This window comes from Coregonus clupeaformis, chromosome 5 (genome assembly GCF_020615455.1).
Source record: "Coregonus clupeaformis isolate EN_2021a chromosome 5, ASM2061545v1, whole genome shotgun sequence".
NCBI lineage: Eukaryota > Metazoa > Chordata > Actinopteri > Salmoniformes > Salmonidae > Coregonus > Coregonus clupeaformis.
The window spans coordinates 23581691-23599261 of NC_059196.1; the positions used below are offsets into that span (position 1 = coordinate 23581691).

The 17571-nt window shown below is 43.8% G+C and overlaps 2 protein-coding genes across 2 annotated transcripts in view; both read right to left on the minus strand.

Moving 5' to 3' along the window:
• Positions 1-3018: 3018 nt before the first annotated feature.
• Positions 3019-4862, minus strand: LOC121567127 (ADP-ribosylation factor-like protein 14). Its single transcript, XM_041877069.2, has 2 exons — positions 4421-4862; positions 3019-3588 (listed from the first exon to the last, which is right to left on the minus strand). Exons 1-2 carry the CDS (start codon positions 4733-4735, stop codon positions 3274-3276), a joined length of 630 nt encoding a protein of 209 aa, XP_041733003.2. The 5' UTR covers positions 4736-4862; the 3' UTR covers positions 3019-3273.
• Positions 4863-9839: 4977 nt separating this feature from the next.
• LOC121565473 (protein phosphatase 1L-like) overlaps positions 9840-17571 on the minus strand; it is a 56753-nt gene continuing 49021 nt past the window's right edge. The window contains exons 3-4 of the mRNA XM_041876100.2: positions 16366-16527; positions 9840-11988 (exon numbers count right to left, since the gene is read on the minus strand). Coding sequence (XP_041732034.1) covers positions 11639-11988; positions 16366-16527 — 512 coding nt within the window. The 3' untranslated portion in view covers positions 9840-11638. The remainder of the gene's footprint in view (positions 11989-16365; positions 16528-17571) is intronic.

A 17571-nucleotide genomic window follows, 5' to 3' on the forward strand; every position in this document is an offset into this window, starting at 1 on the left:
ATTCTATTAAACCCTCACTAGGTTGCGCTGTGGTTTGCAGCTAGTTCAGACCACCACACTGTATCTCAGATTATTATCATCAATAAATTAAACAAATAGTGGGCATGAAAGTTCTTCTAGTCTCATGATTGAGTAACGTTAACGTTATGATCTGTCAATCAGTGGATTTTGGTAAAGCGTTAGGCCTAAACAGTTACTAGTCCTATACTGATACAGTGGGGAAAAAAGTATTTAGTCAGCCACCAATTGTGCAAGTTCTCCCACTTAAAAAGATGAGAGAGGCCTGTAATTTTCATCATAGGTACACGTCAACTATGACAGACAAAATGAGAAAAAGAAATCCAGAAAATCACATTGTAGGATTTTTAATGAATGTATTTGCAAATTATGGTGGAAAAATAAGTATTTGGTCAATAACAAAAGTTTCTCAATACTTGTTATATACCCTTTAATATAATAATATAATATGCCATTTAGCAGACGCTTTTATCCAAAGCGACTTACAGTCATGCGTGCATACATTTTTTTTGTGTATGGGTGGTCCCGGGGATCGAACCCACTACCTTGGCGTTACAAGCGCCGTGCTCTACCAGCTGAGCTACAGAGGACCAATGGCAATGACACAGGTCAAACGTTTTCTGTAAGTCTTCACAAGGTTTTCACACACTGTTGCTGGTATTTTGGCCCATTCCTCCATGCAGATCTCCTCTAGAGCAGTGCTGTTTTGGGGCTGTCGCTGGGCAACACGGACTTTCAACTCCCTCCAAAGATTTTCTATGGGGTTGAGATCTGGAGACTGGCTAGGCCACTCCAGGACCTTGAAATGCTTCTTACGAAGCCACTCCTTCGTTGCCCGGGCGGTGTGTTTGGGATCATTGTCATGCTGAAAGACCCAGCCACGTTTCATCTTCAATGCCCTTGCTGATGGAAGGAGGTTTTCACCCAAAATCTCACGATACATGGCCCCATTCATTCTTTCCTTTACACGGATCAGTCGTCCTGGTCCCTTTTCAGAAAAACAGCCCCAAAGCATGATGTTTCCACCCCCATGCTTCACAGTAGGTATGGTGTTCTTTGGATGCAACTCAGCATTCTTTGTCCTCCAAACACGATCGAGTTGAGTTTTTACCAAAAGTTCTATTTTGGTTTCATCTGACCATATGACATTCTCCCAATCCTCTTCTGGATCATCCAAATGCACTCTAGCAAACATCAGACGGGCCTGGACATGTACTGGCTTAAGCAGGGGGACACGTCTGGCACTGCAGGATTTGAGTCCCTGGCGGCGTAGTGTGTTACTGATGGTAGGCTTTGTTACTTTTGTCCCAGCTCTCTGCAGGTCATTCACTAGGTCCCCCCGTGTGGTTCTGGGATTTTTGCTCACCGTTCTTGTGATCATTTTGACCCCACGGGGTGAGATCTTGCGTGGAGCCCCAGATTGAGGGAGATTGTCTTCCATTTCCTAATAATTGCTCCCGCAGTTGATTTCTTCAAACCAAGCTGCTTACCTATTGCAGATTCAGTCTTCCCAGCCTGGTGCAGGTCTACAATTTTGTTTCTGGTGTCCTTTGACAGCTCTTTGGTCTTGGCCATAGTGGAGTTTGGAGTGTGACTGTTTGAGGTTGTGGACAGGTGTCTTTTATACTGATAACAAGTTCAAACAGGTGCCATTAATACAGGTAACGAGTGGAGGACAGAGGAGCCTCTTAAAGAAGAAGATACAGGTCTGTGAGAGCCAGAAATCTTGCTTGTTTGTAGGTGACCAAATACTTATTTTCCACCATAATTTGCAAATAAATTCATTAAAAATCTTACAATGTGATTTTCTGGATTTTTTCCCCCTCAATTTGTCTGTCATAGTTGAAGTCTACATATGATGAAAATTACAGGCCTCTCTCATCTTTTTAAGTGGGAGAACTTGCACAATTGGTGGCTGACTAAATACTTTTTCCCCCCACTGTATATTGATATCGATATAGACTTTTTCCATATCGGTGCCCATCATTAATAAATATCAAGTTTAGTTGCCTTCTTGACCCTGAAACTATCTATTGTAATCACTATGGCAACAATCAGAAATGTAGCTAGGCACCAACTGCCAAAGTCAAATGTCAAAAGTGTTATTTAACCTATTTAAATAATACGTTAACGTTAACAATGTCCAGAATTGTTTTTCTTCTCCATAATAGGCTACAAGCACATAGCTAGTAACGTTACAACAGTAAGTTAACGCGTTAGTCGTTAACGTTAGCTATGACTGTTACAATTAGCGAAAGTAAGATAGATACCATCAAATATATTGTTTTCAACATAAAACAACTATGTTGTGCATTATAGTGAGCTTCATTGTGTATAGGCAAACATACCTGCAGGTCCATTTGGTGAACACTTAATTAATATTTCCAGGGCAATACCAAGTTGTCTAAAGTGCAAAGTCCTCCAGTTTCATCAAAAAAATGTGTCCCAGAAAAAAAAAACTTTATTGAATTCTAGAATGTGGAACATGGAACTAAAATCAAATTTGATGTTACAGAGCCAATTCCAATTGAACTCTACCTTTTTTAATGGAATGTATAGGACATACTTACCATAATGGAAGCACTGTTTTGGAACATGTTTATCATTCTAATCCACAGATATCACACACTCTTTTGAGATCTCTCAATCAGTATGATCTCTCAATCAGTGTATTTGGTATAAGCCTACTACTCCTGTGTCTAAACTTGTAATTTCTAAACCAAAGAAGTCTATAAATGTTGCATATTGCTCTCTCCTGAGGGGTTTGTGATTTGTGATGTTGTTCAGTCCATTTGAATACGCATTATTCCCCTGTTTGCTCCAGATAAATTAGTCTACAAAATAACTGTGCAGGCTAAATGCATTGCATCTGATACTGGTCATGACTATGTAAAATATTCAATAGTTTAAATTCCTGCCTTGAAAAGTAACACCTTCAATAACAATTAGGCGACAGTGGTTTTTAATTTATAATAAATAAATGACAAGGAAATGCAGAAATTCACATTGATGTATCAAAATCATACAACCCTTTTGAACAATCAACAAACGTGCAAAATGATAGCTTTCAGCGTGAGATACGTTGTGATCTGAAGTTTGTTCTGGAGAGTCTGGTTCCCATATTCAAGTATGAATGATCCAACACAGGGCATTCTGAATCTTCACCTACTCTGCTCAAAATAATCCTGAAGAAGAATACAAAATAATCCAAGGGAGATTATTACACCCATCCACAGGGTTTTATAATCACTGGTCCTAGCTGCAGCCCAGGCCTTGTGTCTTGGTCATCATCGTAATGGCTTTGGGCTTCAGTTGTTTTACTCTGTTCTTTATATCCGCCTCAGTCTGCTTTAGTGAAGTCTTCAACAGATAGGCAACCCTTCTGAAGCCTTCCTCCAGGCCCACACCAGTCCTCCCAGAGCACGGCTGGACAAACCAGTCCCTGTTCCCACATACCCTCCTCAGGTCCAACCTGTGGGTGATCTCCAGTGGGCTTGCTGCCCCAGGGAGGTCCTGCTTATTGGCCAGCACCACCAGAGGAATGCTCTTTAGACTCCCGCTCCTCAGCACCTGTTGGGTGATGTAAAAGATCAGTATACACATTATTATACCCCATAACAACATGGCCCAAATGACAAGAAAGAGATCTGGTTATGGACTACTGGACTACTGCAACTCGCTGTTGGCTGGCCTCCCTGCCTGTGCCATTAAACCCCTACAACTCATCCAGAATGCCGCAGCCCGTCTGGTGTTCAACCTTCCCAAGTTCTCTCACGTCACCCCCCTCCTCCGCACACTCCACTGGCTTCCAGTTGAAGCTCGCATCCGCTACAAGACCATGGTGCTTGCCTATGGAGCAGTGAGGGGAACGGCACCTCTGTACCTTCAGGCTCTGATCAGTCCCTACACCCAAACGAGGGCATTGCGCTCATCCACCTCTGGCCTGCTGGCTCCCCTTCCTCTGCGGAAGCATAGTTCCCGCTCAGCCCAGTCAAAACTGTTCGCTGCTCTGGCACCCCAATGGTGGAACAAGCTCCCTCACGACGCCAGGACAGCGGAGTCACTCACCACCTTCCGGAGACATTTGAAACCCCACCTCTTTAAGGAATACCTGGGATAGGATAAAGGAATCCTTCTACCCCCCAATTGTAAAGTGGTTATCCCACTGGCTATAGGGTGAACGCACCAATTTGTGAGTCGCTCTGGCTAAGAGCGTCTGCTAAATGACGTTAATGTGCCCTTGAGCAAGGCACTTAACCCTAATTGCTCCTGTAAGTCGCTCTGGATAAGAGCGTCTGCTAAATGACTAAAATGTAAATGTAAAATGTTATGACCTGTCATTTATTTACATTCATGTATCAGGATTAGGCTGAAAAACGTTGTATTATGAATAAATAATGACCTGATGGAGCTCTTTCTTTGCCTCCTCCAGACGCCTGCGGTCCCAGCTGTCCACCACAAACACCAGGGCCTCTGTGCCCATGTAGTGGTGCTTCCAGTGGGGCCTCATCCTATGCTGGCCTCCCACGTCCCACACGGTCAACCCCGGACCCCTCGCCTCCGTCTCCAGCATCTCCACGTTGAAGCCCACGGTGGGCACGGTGATGACAGACTCGTTGTACTTGAGCTTGTAGAGCAGGGTGGACTTCCCCGAGCTGTCCAGGCCCAGCATCACAATCTGAGCCTGCTGAGGGTGCTTAGACCCATGCAGTCCCATGCTCAACCCAAACACAGGTCCTATTGTCTGGAGAAAAAGACTGGCTTGTGTTATTGTTGCTGCCTCAGCTCTGTGCAGCAATGCCCTGCCCGCAGTTACTTTGTGCTCTGCTCTGTAAGCTCTGTCTTTTTCTGAGCTCTGGCTGTGATGAATCCCCTCTTATAAAGTCAGGGTGCAAATCAGAATGGCTTATGTACACCGAGGAGGCAGCAAGACCACTCCCCCCGTTGTAGTAAGATGCCCAAGTCATTATGCAGCTTTTGGTAAAGCTTTTTATATCTCTGGGGATAGTTCAGGTTAGAGCCTCTCAATGTCTTATACTACTATTGCACTGCTGAAAGAGTAACCTGCTTCAGACCATCACACTCAGCAGGAAGTCCTTTTTAGGGCGTAGGTGGGTTTGTGTTCCTTCCTGAGTGACCGTCTCCTGGAAATGGCGTCAGAGTGACAGTTTTAGACCAGAAGGTCATGGGTACTCATCTGGCCTGTATGGTTAGTGGGTTACATCATACAGTTACAGTTGAAGTCGGAAGTTTACATACACTTAGGTTGGAGTCATTAAAACTCGTTTTTCAACCACTCCACTAATTTCTTGTTAACAAACTATAGTTTTGGCAAGTCGGTTAGGACATCTACTTTGTGCATGACACAAGTAATTTTTCCAACAATTATTTACAGACAGATTATTTCACTTATAATTCACTGTATCACAATTCCAGTGGGTCAGAAGTTTACATACACTAAGTTGACTGTGCCTTTAAACAGCTTGGAAAATTCCAGAAAATGATGTCATGGCTTTAGAAGTTTCTGATAGGCTAATTGGCATCATTTTAGTAAATTGGAGGTGTACCTGTGGATGTATTTCAAGGCCTACCTTCAAACTCAGTGCCTCTTTGCTTGACATCATGGGAAAATCAAAAGAAATCAGCCAAGATCTCAGAAAACAAATTGTAGACCGCCACAAGTCTGCTTCATCCTTGGGAGCAATTTCCAAACGCCTGAAGGTACCACGTTCATCTGTACAAACAATAGTACGCAAGTATAAACACCATGGGACCACGCTGCCGTCATACCGCTCAGGAAGGAGACGCGTTCTGTCTCCTAGAGATGAATGTACTTTGGTGCGAAAAGTGCAAATCAATCCCAGAACAACAGCAAAGGACCTTGTGAAGATGCTGGAGGAAACAGGTACAAAAGTATCTATATCCACAGTAAAACAAGTCCTATATCGACATAACCTGAAAGGCCGCTCAGCAAGGTAGAAGCTACTGCTCCAAACCACCATAAAAAAGCCAGACTACGGTTTGCAACTGCACATGGGGACAAAGATCGTACTTTTTTGAGAAATGTCCTCTGGTCTGATGAAACAAAGATAGAACTGTTTGGCCATAATGACCATCGTTATGTTTGGAGGAAAAAGGGGAAGGCTTGCAAGCCGAAGAACACCATCCCAACCGTGAAGCATGGGGGTGGCAGAATCATGCTGTGGGGGTGCTTTGCTGCAGGAGGGACTGGTGCGCTTCACAAAATAGATGGCATCATGAGGAAGGAAAATTATGTGGATATATTGAAGAAACATCTCAAGACATCAGTCAGGAAGTGAAAGCTTGGTCGCAAATGGGTCTTCAAAATCGACAATGACCCCAAGCATACTTCCAAAGTTGTGGCAAAATGGCTTAAGGACAAGAAAGTCAAGGTATTGGAGTGGCCATCACAAAGCCCTGACCTCAATCCTATAGAAAATGTGTGGGCAGAACTGAAAAAGCATGTGCGAGCAAGGAGGCCTACAAACCTGACTTATTTACACCAGCTCTGTTAGCAGGAATGGGCCAAAATTCACCCAACTTATTGTGGGAAGCTTGTGGAAGGCTACACAAAATATTTGACCCAAGTTAAACAATTTAAAGGCAATGCTACCAAATACTAATTGAGTGTTTGTAAACTTCTGACCCACTGGGAATGTGATTAAATAAATAAAAGCTAAAATAAATCATTCTCTCTACTATTATTCTGACATTTCACATTCTTAAAATAAAGTGGTGATCCTAACTGACCTAAGACAGGGTATTTTTACTAGGATTAAATGTCTGGAATTGTGAAAAACTGAGTTTAAATGTATTTGGCTAAGGTGTATGTAAACTTCAGACTTCAACTGCATATTTGAAGCCACAACATGCCAGACCAGCACATCGTCACAACACAACCATTTGGGAATGTCGGCTGAGGGTGTAGATTCCAGGCAGCATAGCATGAGAACTTTCATAGTCCCCCATATAAATAGGCCGGTCTATTGTTCAAACATAAATGTCATTATTAGTATCTCCAGTATAAATCATATACAGTGAGGGAAAAAAGTATTTGATCCCCTGTTGATTTTGTACGTTTGCCCACTGACATGATCAGTCTATAATTTTAATGGTAGGTTTATTTGAACAGTGAGAGACAGAATAACAACAAAAAAAATCCAGAAAAACGCATGTCAAAAATGTTATCAATTGATTTGCATTTTAATGAGGGAAATAAGTATTTGACCCCTCTGCAAAACATGACTTAGTACTTGATGGCAAAACCCTTGTTGGCAATCACAGAGGTCAGACGTTTCTTGTAGTTGGCCACCAGGTTTGCACACATCTCAGGAGGGATTTTGTCCCACTCCTCTTTGCAGATCTTCTCCAAGTCATTAAGGTTTCGAGGCTGACGTTTGGCAACTCAAACCTTCAGCTCCATCCACAGATTTTCTATGGGATTAAGGTCTGGAGACTGGCTAGGCCACTCCAGGACCTTAATGTGCTTCTTCTTGAGCCACTCCTTTGTTGCCTTGGCCGTGTGTTTTGGGTCATTGTCATGCTGGAATACCCATCCACGACCCATTTTCAATGCCTTGGCTGAGGGAAGGAGGTTCTCACACAAGATTTGATGGTACATGGTGCCGTCCATCGTCCCTTTGATGCGGTGAAGTTGTCCTGTCCCCTTAGCAGAAAAACACCCCCAAAGCATAATGTTTCCACCTCCATGTTTGACGGTGGGGATGGTGTTCTTGGGGTCATAGGCAGCATTCCTCCTCCTCCAAACACGGCGAGTTGAGTTGATGCCAAAGAGCTCGATTTTGGTCTCATCTGACCACAACACTTTCACCCAGTTCTCCTCTGAATCATTCAGATGTTCATTGGCAAACTTCAGACGGGCCTGTATATGTGCTTTCTTGAGCAGGGGGGACCTTGCGGGCGCTGCAGGATTTCAGTCCTTCACAGCGTAGTGTGTTACCAATTGTTTTCTTGGTGACTATGGTCCCAGCTGCCTTGAGATCATTGACAAGATCCTCCCGTGTAGTTCTGGGCTGATTCCTCACCGTTCTCATGATCATTGCAACTCCACGAGGTGAGATCTTGCATGGAGCCCCAGGCCGAGGGAGATTGACAGTTCTTTTGTGTTTCTTCCATTTGCGAATAATCGCACCAACTGTTGTCACCTTCTCACCAAGCTGCTTGGCGATGGTCTTGTAGCCCATTCCAGCCTTGTGTAGGTCTACAATCTTGTCCCTGACATCCTTGCAGAGCTCTTTGGTCTTGGCCATGGTGGAGAGTTTGGAATCTGATTGATTGATTGCTTCTGTGGACAGGTGTCTTTTATATAGGTAACAAGCTGAGATTAGGAGCACTCCCTTTAAGAGTGTGCTCCTAATCTCAGCTCGTTACCTGTTTAAAAGACACCTGGGAGCCAGAAATCTTTCTGATTGAGAGGGGGTCAAATACTTATTTCCCTCATTAAAATGCAAATCAATTTATAACATTTTTGACATGCGTTTTTCTGGATTCTTTTGTTGTTATTCTGTCTCTCACTGTTCAAATAAACCTATCATTAAAATTATAGACTGATCATTTCTTTGTCAGTGGGCAAACGTACAAAATTAGCAGGGGATCAAATATTTTTTTCCCTCACTGTATATTGTAGGCTAAGGCTACACCCATTTATCTACACTGAACAAAAATATAAACGCAACATGTAAAGTGCTGGTCCCATGTTTCATGAGCTGAAATAAAAGATCCCAGACATTTTCCATTCGCACAAAAAGCTTATTTCTCTCAAATTTTGTGCACAAATTTGTTTACATCCCTGTTAGTGAGTATTTTATCCTTTGTAAAGATAATCCATCCACCTGACAGTTGTGGCATATCAAGAAGCCGATTAAACAGCATGACCATTACACAGGTGCACCTTGTTCTGGGGACAATAAAAGGCCACTCTAAAATGTGCAGTTTTGTCACACAACACAATGCCGCAGATGTCTCAAATTTTGAGGGAGCGTGCAATTGGCATGCTGACTGCAGGAATGTCCACCAATTGAATGTTAATTTCTCTACCATAAGCCACGTCATTTTAGATAATTTGGCAGTACGTCCAACCGGTCTCACAACCGCAGACCACATGAAACCACGCCAGCCCAGGACCTCCACATCTGGCTTCTTCACCTGCAGGATCGTCAGAGGGGGGAGGGGGTATGCAGAGGAAAATTTTGGTCTGTAATAAAGCCCTTTTGTTGGGAAAAACTGCGCCCCTGCCCAGTCATATGAAATCCATTGATTAGGGCCTAGTGAATTTATTTCAATTGACTGATTTCATTACATGAACTGTAACTTTGCAAAATCTTTGAAATTGCTGCGTTTATATTTTTGTTCAATATAGATAATGCAGTTTGAAGTGCTGAAAACAGGGCACATGTGAAAAAATCTCACAATGTTTATTATATTAACAGTTTATTATAGATTTATAAAACAAACTAACAATTATGTTTATAAACTACGTATAAAGCCCATTATAAATCAATTTAAGTATACCTTAATGTAAAATGTTACCTGGATTTACCCAGTCAACATCTACCACCATGTATCCCATTTACCGTATAAAATCAAATCAAAAATACCATACAAAACAAGTGCTATTGACAAACCAACAGGTGGCATGATCAGGCTTCTTTAGGCCACTCACCAGCACTATCAAGCATGGTCATTGAAATATACTGTATTTGCAGTTCTCTCAAACCAATCAAATATAATTTAACATCAGTTATTTCTCCCATGAATAAAAACCAAAAAAGACAATGCTATCATCTTTAATCCTTTTATTGTTATCATCTGTTTGATTTCATCTTAAAATTCACAGATCTTTCTTTTTTTTACACAGTTTCTTAAATTCAACAAAAACGAATACAAACTCCACATAAACATTCTGTAACATACATTATTTTGGAAGAATGTACAACCGAAAAAGCGCATAAACATACTAATCTAGTAAATACCTCTTTTGTTAATCAACCAAAGAGTTGGTGCATTGCTTTCTTCATTGCAGATGTGGAGGGGGAGGATAACATGGGAACAGTATGTACATTCATGTTACACTTCCTTGTCTCATGGAGACATCTGTGATGGTATTCTACAGGTGAGATATGATATCTACATGCGATGTGCATGTTTAACAAACATTACAAACCAAGGAGTTAGTTTTGGCAACAAATTCATGAGAGGACATGTATATTTAAAAGAAATAAGGCAACAAGTAAATATTGAATTAAAAGGCTTCATATTATGTTTTGAGTCTGTCAGTTTACAGAAATAAAACTTAAAAAGTTAGCTGTACGATATGACAGGCAGTGACAGGGATGGTCTTTTTACTATGTACTCTCCCACCCCAGAGAACCCTGATGTAGAGGGAGCATGAGACCATAGAACTAAACCCAACTTCAGAAAGACAAATCGGCTGCCAATGATCAGAATAAAGACGTGTAGGGTATTAAAACAGCACAATGCGCATGTCAAAATTAATTTGTATACTTAATTCAAAAATAATGACATAACATTATTAATAACAGCATGGTGCAAACATTTGTGCAACTAGTGTCAAAATGCCACTCATTCCTAGATCAGGGTTAACAGGGGATTAGAGTTACAGAAATGCATTCTGGGCAGAGGGACGACCACAGACTGTTGTCGACAGACAGGTATAGATGACATCATTAGTAGTCTGCATGAATGAGGAAAGGAATCTATTATATTTAGTACCAATAAACTTCTGAACTTCAAAATACAGTTGCAATTCTCAGTGCAGTCATTTGGGGGTACTCCACTGCAGGTCAAAAATCAACATGGAGCTAGGGAGCTGACCGGTTTTAATGTCTATGGAGCTGACAGACAAGATGGCCAATGTTTAGAATGACAGAACAATGTTAGAAATCAAGGGGTGACAGTGAAGCATCCAACTGAATGTGATTTGATACGATACACTCATGAAGGCAACAACAGTCCGTTGATTAGGACCCCAGAACATGTATCTCCTAATGCCATCTTAATCCAATCAGTCACGTTGTCTGTTTGATTGGCCAAAGAAATAGGCCATGCTAGACAAAACAGAAGAGTTTGTCTAGTCTCAGCTCTCTTTAAAACATAAACTATTTAGCCCCTCTGGCTAACCAAACAGGTGTCCAGTTACAGGTGCTCTGATGTATGTAAGCACCAATCAGATGACCTCTGAGAAAACCTTTATCAGCAGATATGTACAAATCACTGCAACTCGGTCTCGTCTTCAAATTATGTCGATATCTCGGTGTACCTCTTGTGCAAAACACACAGTGTAGGGCCTTGAGGATATGACTGCTTTAAAAAAACTAAAAACATATTAATGATATGTTATGTGGATTGAAGAAAAAACAAAACAAGTGACTGTTAGAGAGTGTGAGTGAATTTGTATGTGTTTGCATCATGGTGGCGAATGGCAAATTTCTGTAAATCTCTTCGATACAAACAGTTCTCTCTCCAAAAACTGCCGGCTTGTTTTCTTTTAAACCTATGCATACACATACATATATATTCATATATAATATAGATCTCTCCTTTGGATGCATCAGTAGGTCTACTGCTCTGCGGCCTTGCCACCGGCACCTTTGAACTTGACCACCATGACGGTTATGTTGTCTGGGCACCCGCGGTAGAAAGACTGCAGGACGATGCTCTTGGCGCCAAAGTGGGGTTCGTCAAGGCGCTCTTTGATGAAGCGTACGGCCTCCTCGTTACTGAACGCGTCCCACAGCCCGTCCGACGCCAGGATCATAAACTCTGGCTGCAGCTTATCTAGGTCAAAGGTCATAATGTCAGGGTCGGGGATGACTACATTCAGGTTCTTCAGAGGATAGTCGCCCAGCGAGCGAGACATGGCCAGGATGCCCTGAACACGCCACGAACCGTTGAAACTGATGAAGCCACCTAGAGGGGGGAGGATGGGAGAGAGAGGGATGACAGAGAGAGGAAAAGAGAAACATTTGGCTTTTAGTTACAGCAGACGGGATGAAGAGATAAAATACATTTTGTGTTCCTAAACCCATGAGCAGATCCATTAATCTTTAAAAACACATTCAAGTGAAGGGTGAAAAAAATATATAAATGGATCAGCGCACCAAATGTGTTTTCTTTGGTTTAACATCCTTTCACTGACAGAATAGTTTATATTGGACACAGTTCACATACTGAAGGTAAAGCAGAAAAATAAACAGTATACACAAGAGGTCTGTGCAGCCCTGCCTGTGTGTGTGTCTGTGTATTTGTATTCTCTTCCACTGCCAGAGTACCGAGCCAGATTACCAGAGAATTACCCATGAAGAGGAATCAGAGTAACGCACTGGATAAAAGGCTTTACTTGGAAGCCATCCTCAACGGGAGGGAAACACAGGGTTACCCTTAACTTGAACCCTGCATCATAATAGCTATATAATAACATATGTTGTAAACAGTCATGGAAGCTGGTGTGAACTTATGACCACTGACTTTACACTTACACATAGTTATTTAGGTCAGTTACTGGAAACTGCTAGCCAACTAGCTTACCCAGTTTGTGTGTCCTTCGCTGTCATGACTTATTTGCAGCTCCACTACCCACAGCAACCTGTAGATGGCGATGGTGAGCTATGGACAGCCACCAACAACAGCAGTGTGTCCTACTTGATTTGTTACTCATTTGACTAAAGGCTCAATTCCATCAAAATCACTTTCACATGAAGGAGAATATGAAACAGTATAAAAATGATAATTATATCACAGGCCAATGGGCTCTGTACACGTTTTTGGGGCTTTCTTGAGGAGTGCATTCCATTCCTCACTCACTGGCCCCCCTGATCAAATCAAATCAAATGTAATTTGCCACATGCGCCGAATACAACAGGTGTAGACATTACCGTGAAATGCTTACTTACAACCCTTAACCAACAATGCATTTATTTTTTAATAAAAAGAAGTAAAATAAAATAACAGTAGGGAGGCTATATACAGGGGGGTACCGGTGCAAAGTCAATGTGCGGGGGCACCGGCTAGTTGAGGTAATATGTACATGTGGGTAGAGTTAAAGTGACTATGCATAAATAATTAACAGAGTAGCAGCAGCGTAAAAAGTTGGGGTGGGGGTGGGGGGGCAGTGCAAATAGTCCGGGTAGCCATGATTAGCTGTTCAGGAGTCTTATGGCTTGGGGGTAGAAGCTGTTGAGAAGCCTTTTGGACCTAGACTTGGCGCTCCGGTATCGCTTGCCGTGCGGTAGCAGAGAGAACAGTCTATGACTAGGGTGGCTGGAGTCTCTGACAATTTTGAGGGCCTTCCTCTGACACTGCCTGGTATAGAGGTCCTGGATGGCAGGAAGCTTGGCCCCAGCGATGTACTGGGCCGTACGCACTACCCTCTGTAGTGCCTTGCGGTCGGAGGCCGAGCAGCTGCCATACCAGGCAGTGATGCAACCAGTCAGGATGCTCTCGATGGTGCAGCTGTAGAACTTTTTGAGGATCTGAGGACCCATGCCAAATCTTTTCAGTCTCCTGAGGGGGAATAGGCTTTGTCGTTATCTCTTCACGACTGTTTTGGTGTGTTTGGACAATGATAGTTCGTTGGTGATGTGGACACCAAGGAACTTGAAGCTCTCAACCTGTTCCACTACAACCCCGTCGATGAGAATGGGGGCGTGCTCAGTCCTCTTTTTTTCCCTGTAGTCCACAATCATCTCCTTTGTCTTGGTCACGTTGAGGGAGAGGTTGTTATCCTGGCACCACACGGCCAGGTCTCTGACTTCCTCCCTATAGGCTGTCTCATCATTGTCGGTGATCAGGCCTACCACTGTTGTGTCGTCGGCAAACTTAATGATGGTGTTGGAGTCGTGCCTGGCCATGCAGTCATGGGTGAACAGGGAGTACAGGAGGGGACTGAGCACGCAGCCATGAGGGGCCCCTCGTGTTGAGGATCAGCGTGGCAGATGTGTTGTTACCTACCCTTACCACCTGGGGGTGGCCCGTCAGGAAGTCCAGGATCCAGTTGCAGAGGGAGGTGTTTAGTCCCAGGATCCTTAGCTTAGTGATGAGCTTTGAGAGCACTATGGTGTTGAACGCTGAGCTGTAGTCAATGAATAGCATTCTCACGTAGGTGTTCCTCTTGTCCAGGTGGGAAAGGGCAGTGAGGAGGAGATTGCATCATCTGTGGATCTGTTGGGGCGGTATGCAAATTGGAGTGGGTCTAGGGTTTCTGGGATAATGGTGTTGATGTGAGCCATGACCAGCCTTTCAAAGCACTTCATGGCTACAGACGTCAGTGCTACGGGTCAGTAGTCATTTAGGCAGGTTATCTTCGTGTCCTTGGGCACGGGGACTATGGTGGTCTGCTTGAAACATGTTGGTATTACAGACTCAGTCAGGGACATGTTGAAAATGTCAGTGAAGACGCTTGCCAGTTGGTCAGCACATGCTCGGAGTACACGTCCTGGTAATCCGTCTGGCCCTGCGGCCTTGTGAATGTTGACCTGCTTAAAAGTCTTACTCACATCGGCTACGGAGAGCGTGATCACATAGTCATCTGGAACAGCTGGTGCTCTCATGCATGCTTCAGTGTTGCTTGCCTCAAAGCGAACATAGAAGTGGTTTAGCTCGTCTGGTAGGCTTGTGTCACTGGGCAGCTCGCGGCTGTGCTTCCCTTTGTAGTCTGTAATAGTTTTCAAGCCCTGCCACATCCGACGAGCATCAGAGCCGGTGTAGTACGATTCAATCGTAGTCCTGTATCTTTGCCTGTTTGATGGTTCGTCAGAGGGCATAGCGGGATTTCTTATAAGCGTCCGGGTTAGAGTCCCGCTCCTTGAAAGCGGCAGCTCTACCCTTTAGCTCAGTGCGGATGTTGCCTGTAATCCATGGCTTCTGGTTGGGGTATGTACGTACGGTCACTGTGGGGACGGCGTCATCGATGCACTTATTGATGAAGCCAGTGACTGATGTGGTGTACTCCTCAATGCTATATGAAGAATCCCGGAACATGTTCCAGTCTGTGCTAGCAAAACAGTCCTGTAGCTTAGCATCTGCGTTATCTGACCACTTTTTTATTAACCGAGTCACTGGTGCTTCCTGCTTTAGTTTTTGCTTATAAGCAGGAATCAGGAGGATAGAGTTATGGTCAGATTTGCCAAATGGAGGGCGAGGGAGAGCTTTGTATGCGTCTCTGTGTGTGGAGTAAAGGTGGTCTAGAGTTTATTTTCCTCTGGTTGCACATTAAAGTCCCCGGCCACTAGGAGCGCTGCCTCTGGATGAGCGTTTTCCTGTTTACTTATGGCCTTATACAGCTCGTTGAGTGCAATCTTAATGCCAGCATTGGTTTGTGGTGGAAAAATATAGATGAACACACTATTTACCAAGAGAGTTGTCTACAGCTTTTCATAAGATACTCTACCCTCAGGCGAGCAAAACCTCAAGACTTCCTTAGTATTTGATTTTGTGCACCAGCTGTTGTTTACAAATATACACAGACCGCCACCCCTTGTCTTACCGGAGTCAGCCGTTCTATCCTGCCGATGTAGCGTATATCCCGTCAGCTGTATGTTGTCCATGTCGTCGTTCAGCCACGACTCGGTGAAACATAAGATATTACAGTTTTGAATGTCCCGTTGGTAGGATAACCGTAAATCGTAGGTCGTCTAATTTATTTTCAAATGATTGAACATTGGCTAATAGGATTGATGGAAGAGGCAGTTTACTCGCTCGCCGTCAGATCCTTACAAGGCACCCCGACCTACGTCCACGATATCTCTGTCTCTTTCTCCTGCGAATAACAGGGATTTGGGCCTTGTTGGGTGTCTGTAGGATATCCTTCGCGTCCGACTCGTTGAAGAAAAAATATTCGTCCAATACGAGGTGAGTAATCGCTGTCCTGATATCCAGAAGCTCTTTTTGGTTATAAGAGACAATGGCAGAAACATTATGTACAGAATAAATTACAAATAACGCGAAAAAACACACATAATAGTACAATTGGTTAGAGGGCTGTAAAAAGGCAGCCATCTTCTCCGGCGCCATCTATGTGATCTATATAAAGCTATGATGTCATCAAGGAAACATTAAGATAATAATCTGAGATCAAGGTCGTGGGAGTAGTCATGGATACTGCTCCTGATTATATATATATTTTTAAATCTTCATTTGGCAGAGGCTTGGTTTACCCCTCAGTATAGCAACAATATAACAGCTGAACCAGGGATAGTTGTGAAGTTTCATCTATAATGTTTAAGATTAGGGCTAGTGGTGGAGAGAACTGATCCTAAACCAGTTATTAAGGCATGTCCTTTTGCTCACCAGCCTTCTTGATCCTCTTGCGTTCTTTGAGCTGGTAGGGCTTGTGATCATGTGACAGGGCGATGGCGTTGCCGTCTTTGTCACAGAGGACACCGCGCGAGTCGCCAACGTTCGCCACTGTCAACTCTTTATCAGACAGCAGGGCCACCAGACATGTGGTACCTGAGAGAGGGAGGATAGAAGAGAGGGAGGATAGGAGAGAGAGAGGATAGGAGAGAGAGAGGATAGAAGAGAGGGAGGATAGGAGAGAGAGAGGATAGGAGAGAGGGAGGATAGAAGAGAGGGAGGATAGGAGAGAGAGAGGATAGGAGAGAGGGAGGATAGGGGGGCGGGGGAGAAGGAACAAAATACACCCATGTTAGTCTAGAACAGAACTTGAACATCCTATTGTCAAAGTCTGCCAAATACACTCTATAGCAGGGGTGTCAACCACATTCCAACCAGGTGAGGGTAGTTCCTCTCTAATCAGTGACCTTAGTTCAACAATCAAAGACAAGGGAGGAGCGAAAACTCGCAGACACTCGGCCCTCCGTGGAATGACTTTGACACATGCTCTATAGCGTCTGCTTGCACAAACAAACCCTCTCCAACAATGCCCAGCCACAGCCCTTTGAAAACAGCACTTCAAAACCTTGTCCTCTTCTTCCTCCTCTTTGGTCGGTTTTCTTCTCCCTTTCCCTTCTTTGTTTGGTTTCCCAGTCTCTGGGCTGAGACTGAAGCCCTGCAGTGAAAACAGACCAGTCTGTTTGACCATCTGTCTGTTTGCACACCACACAACCCAGAACAGGCCATAGGGGGGATGGGGATGTCTGACTGGACCACCCCAAGGAGGAGAGAGGCTTTGGGACTGGCAGGGAGAGGGAGTGAGGGGAGGTCTATTTCATTTAATGAACTGAACCTGCTTTTAGTTTCAACCCTGCACCTACATTGCATGTCTACACTTGTGATGTGATTGTGATTTTCCATTGCAGGAATGGGGTTATACTCCACCATTTCAGGGCTTAGTGAGGAAATTAAACAGGTCCAGCTCCCTGGTGATGTTTGTTTTCCATTCGCTTCAATCATTTAGAGGCAAAGACGCACCGACCCGCCTGAAGCTGATCAAGAAATAATGTGGGAAGAAAGAAAAAATGGGGGGAGTGAGAGACACAGAGCGCGAGATGGTGAATAAAGGGGAAAGAGGAGGAGGAGAGAACGAGGGAGAGT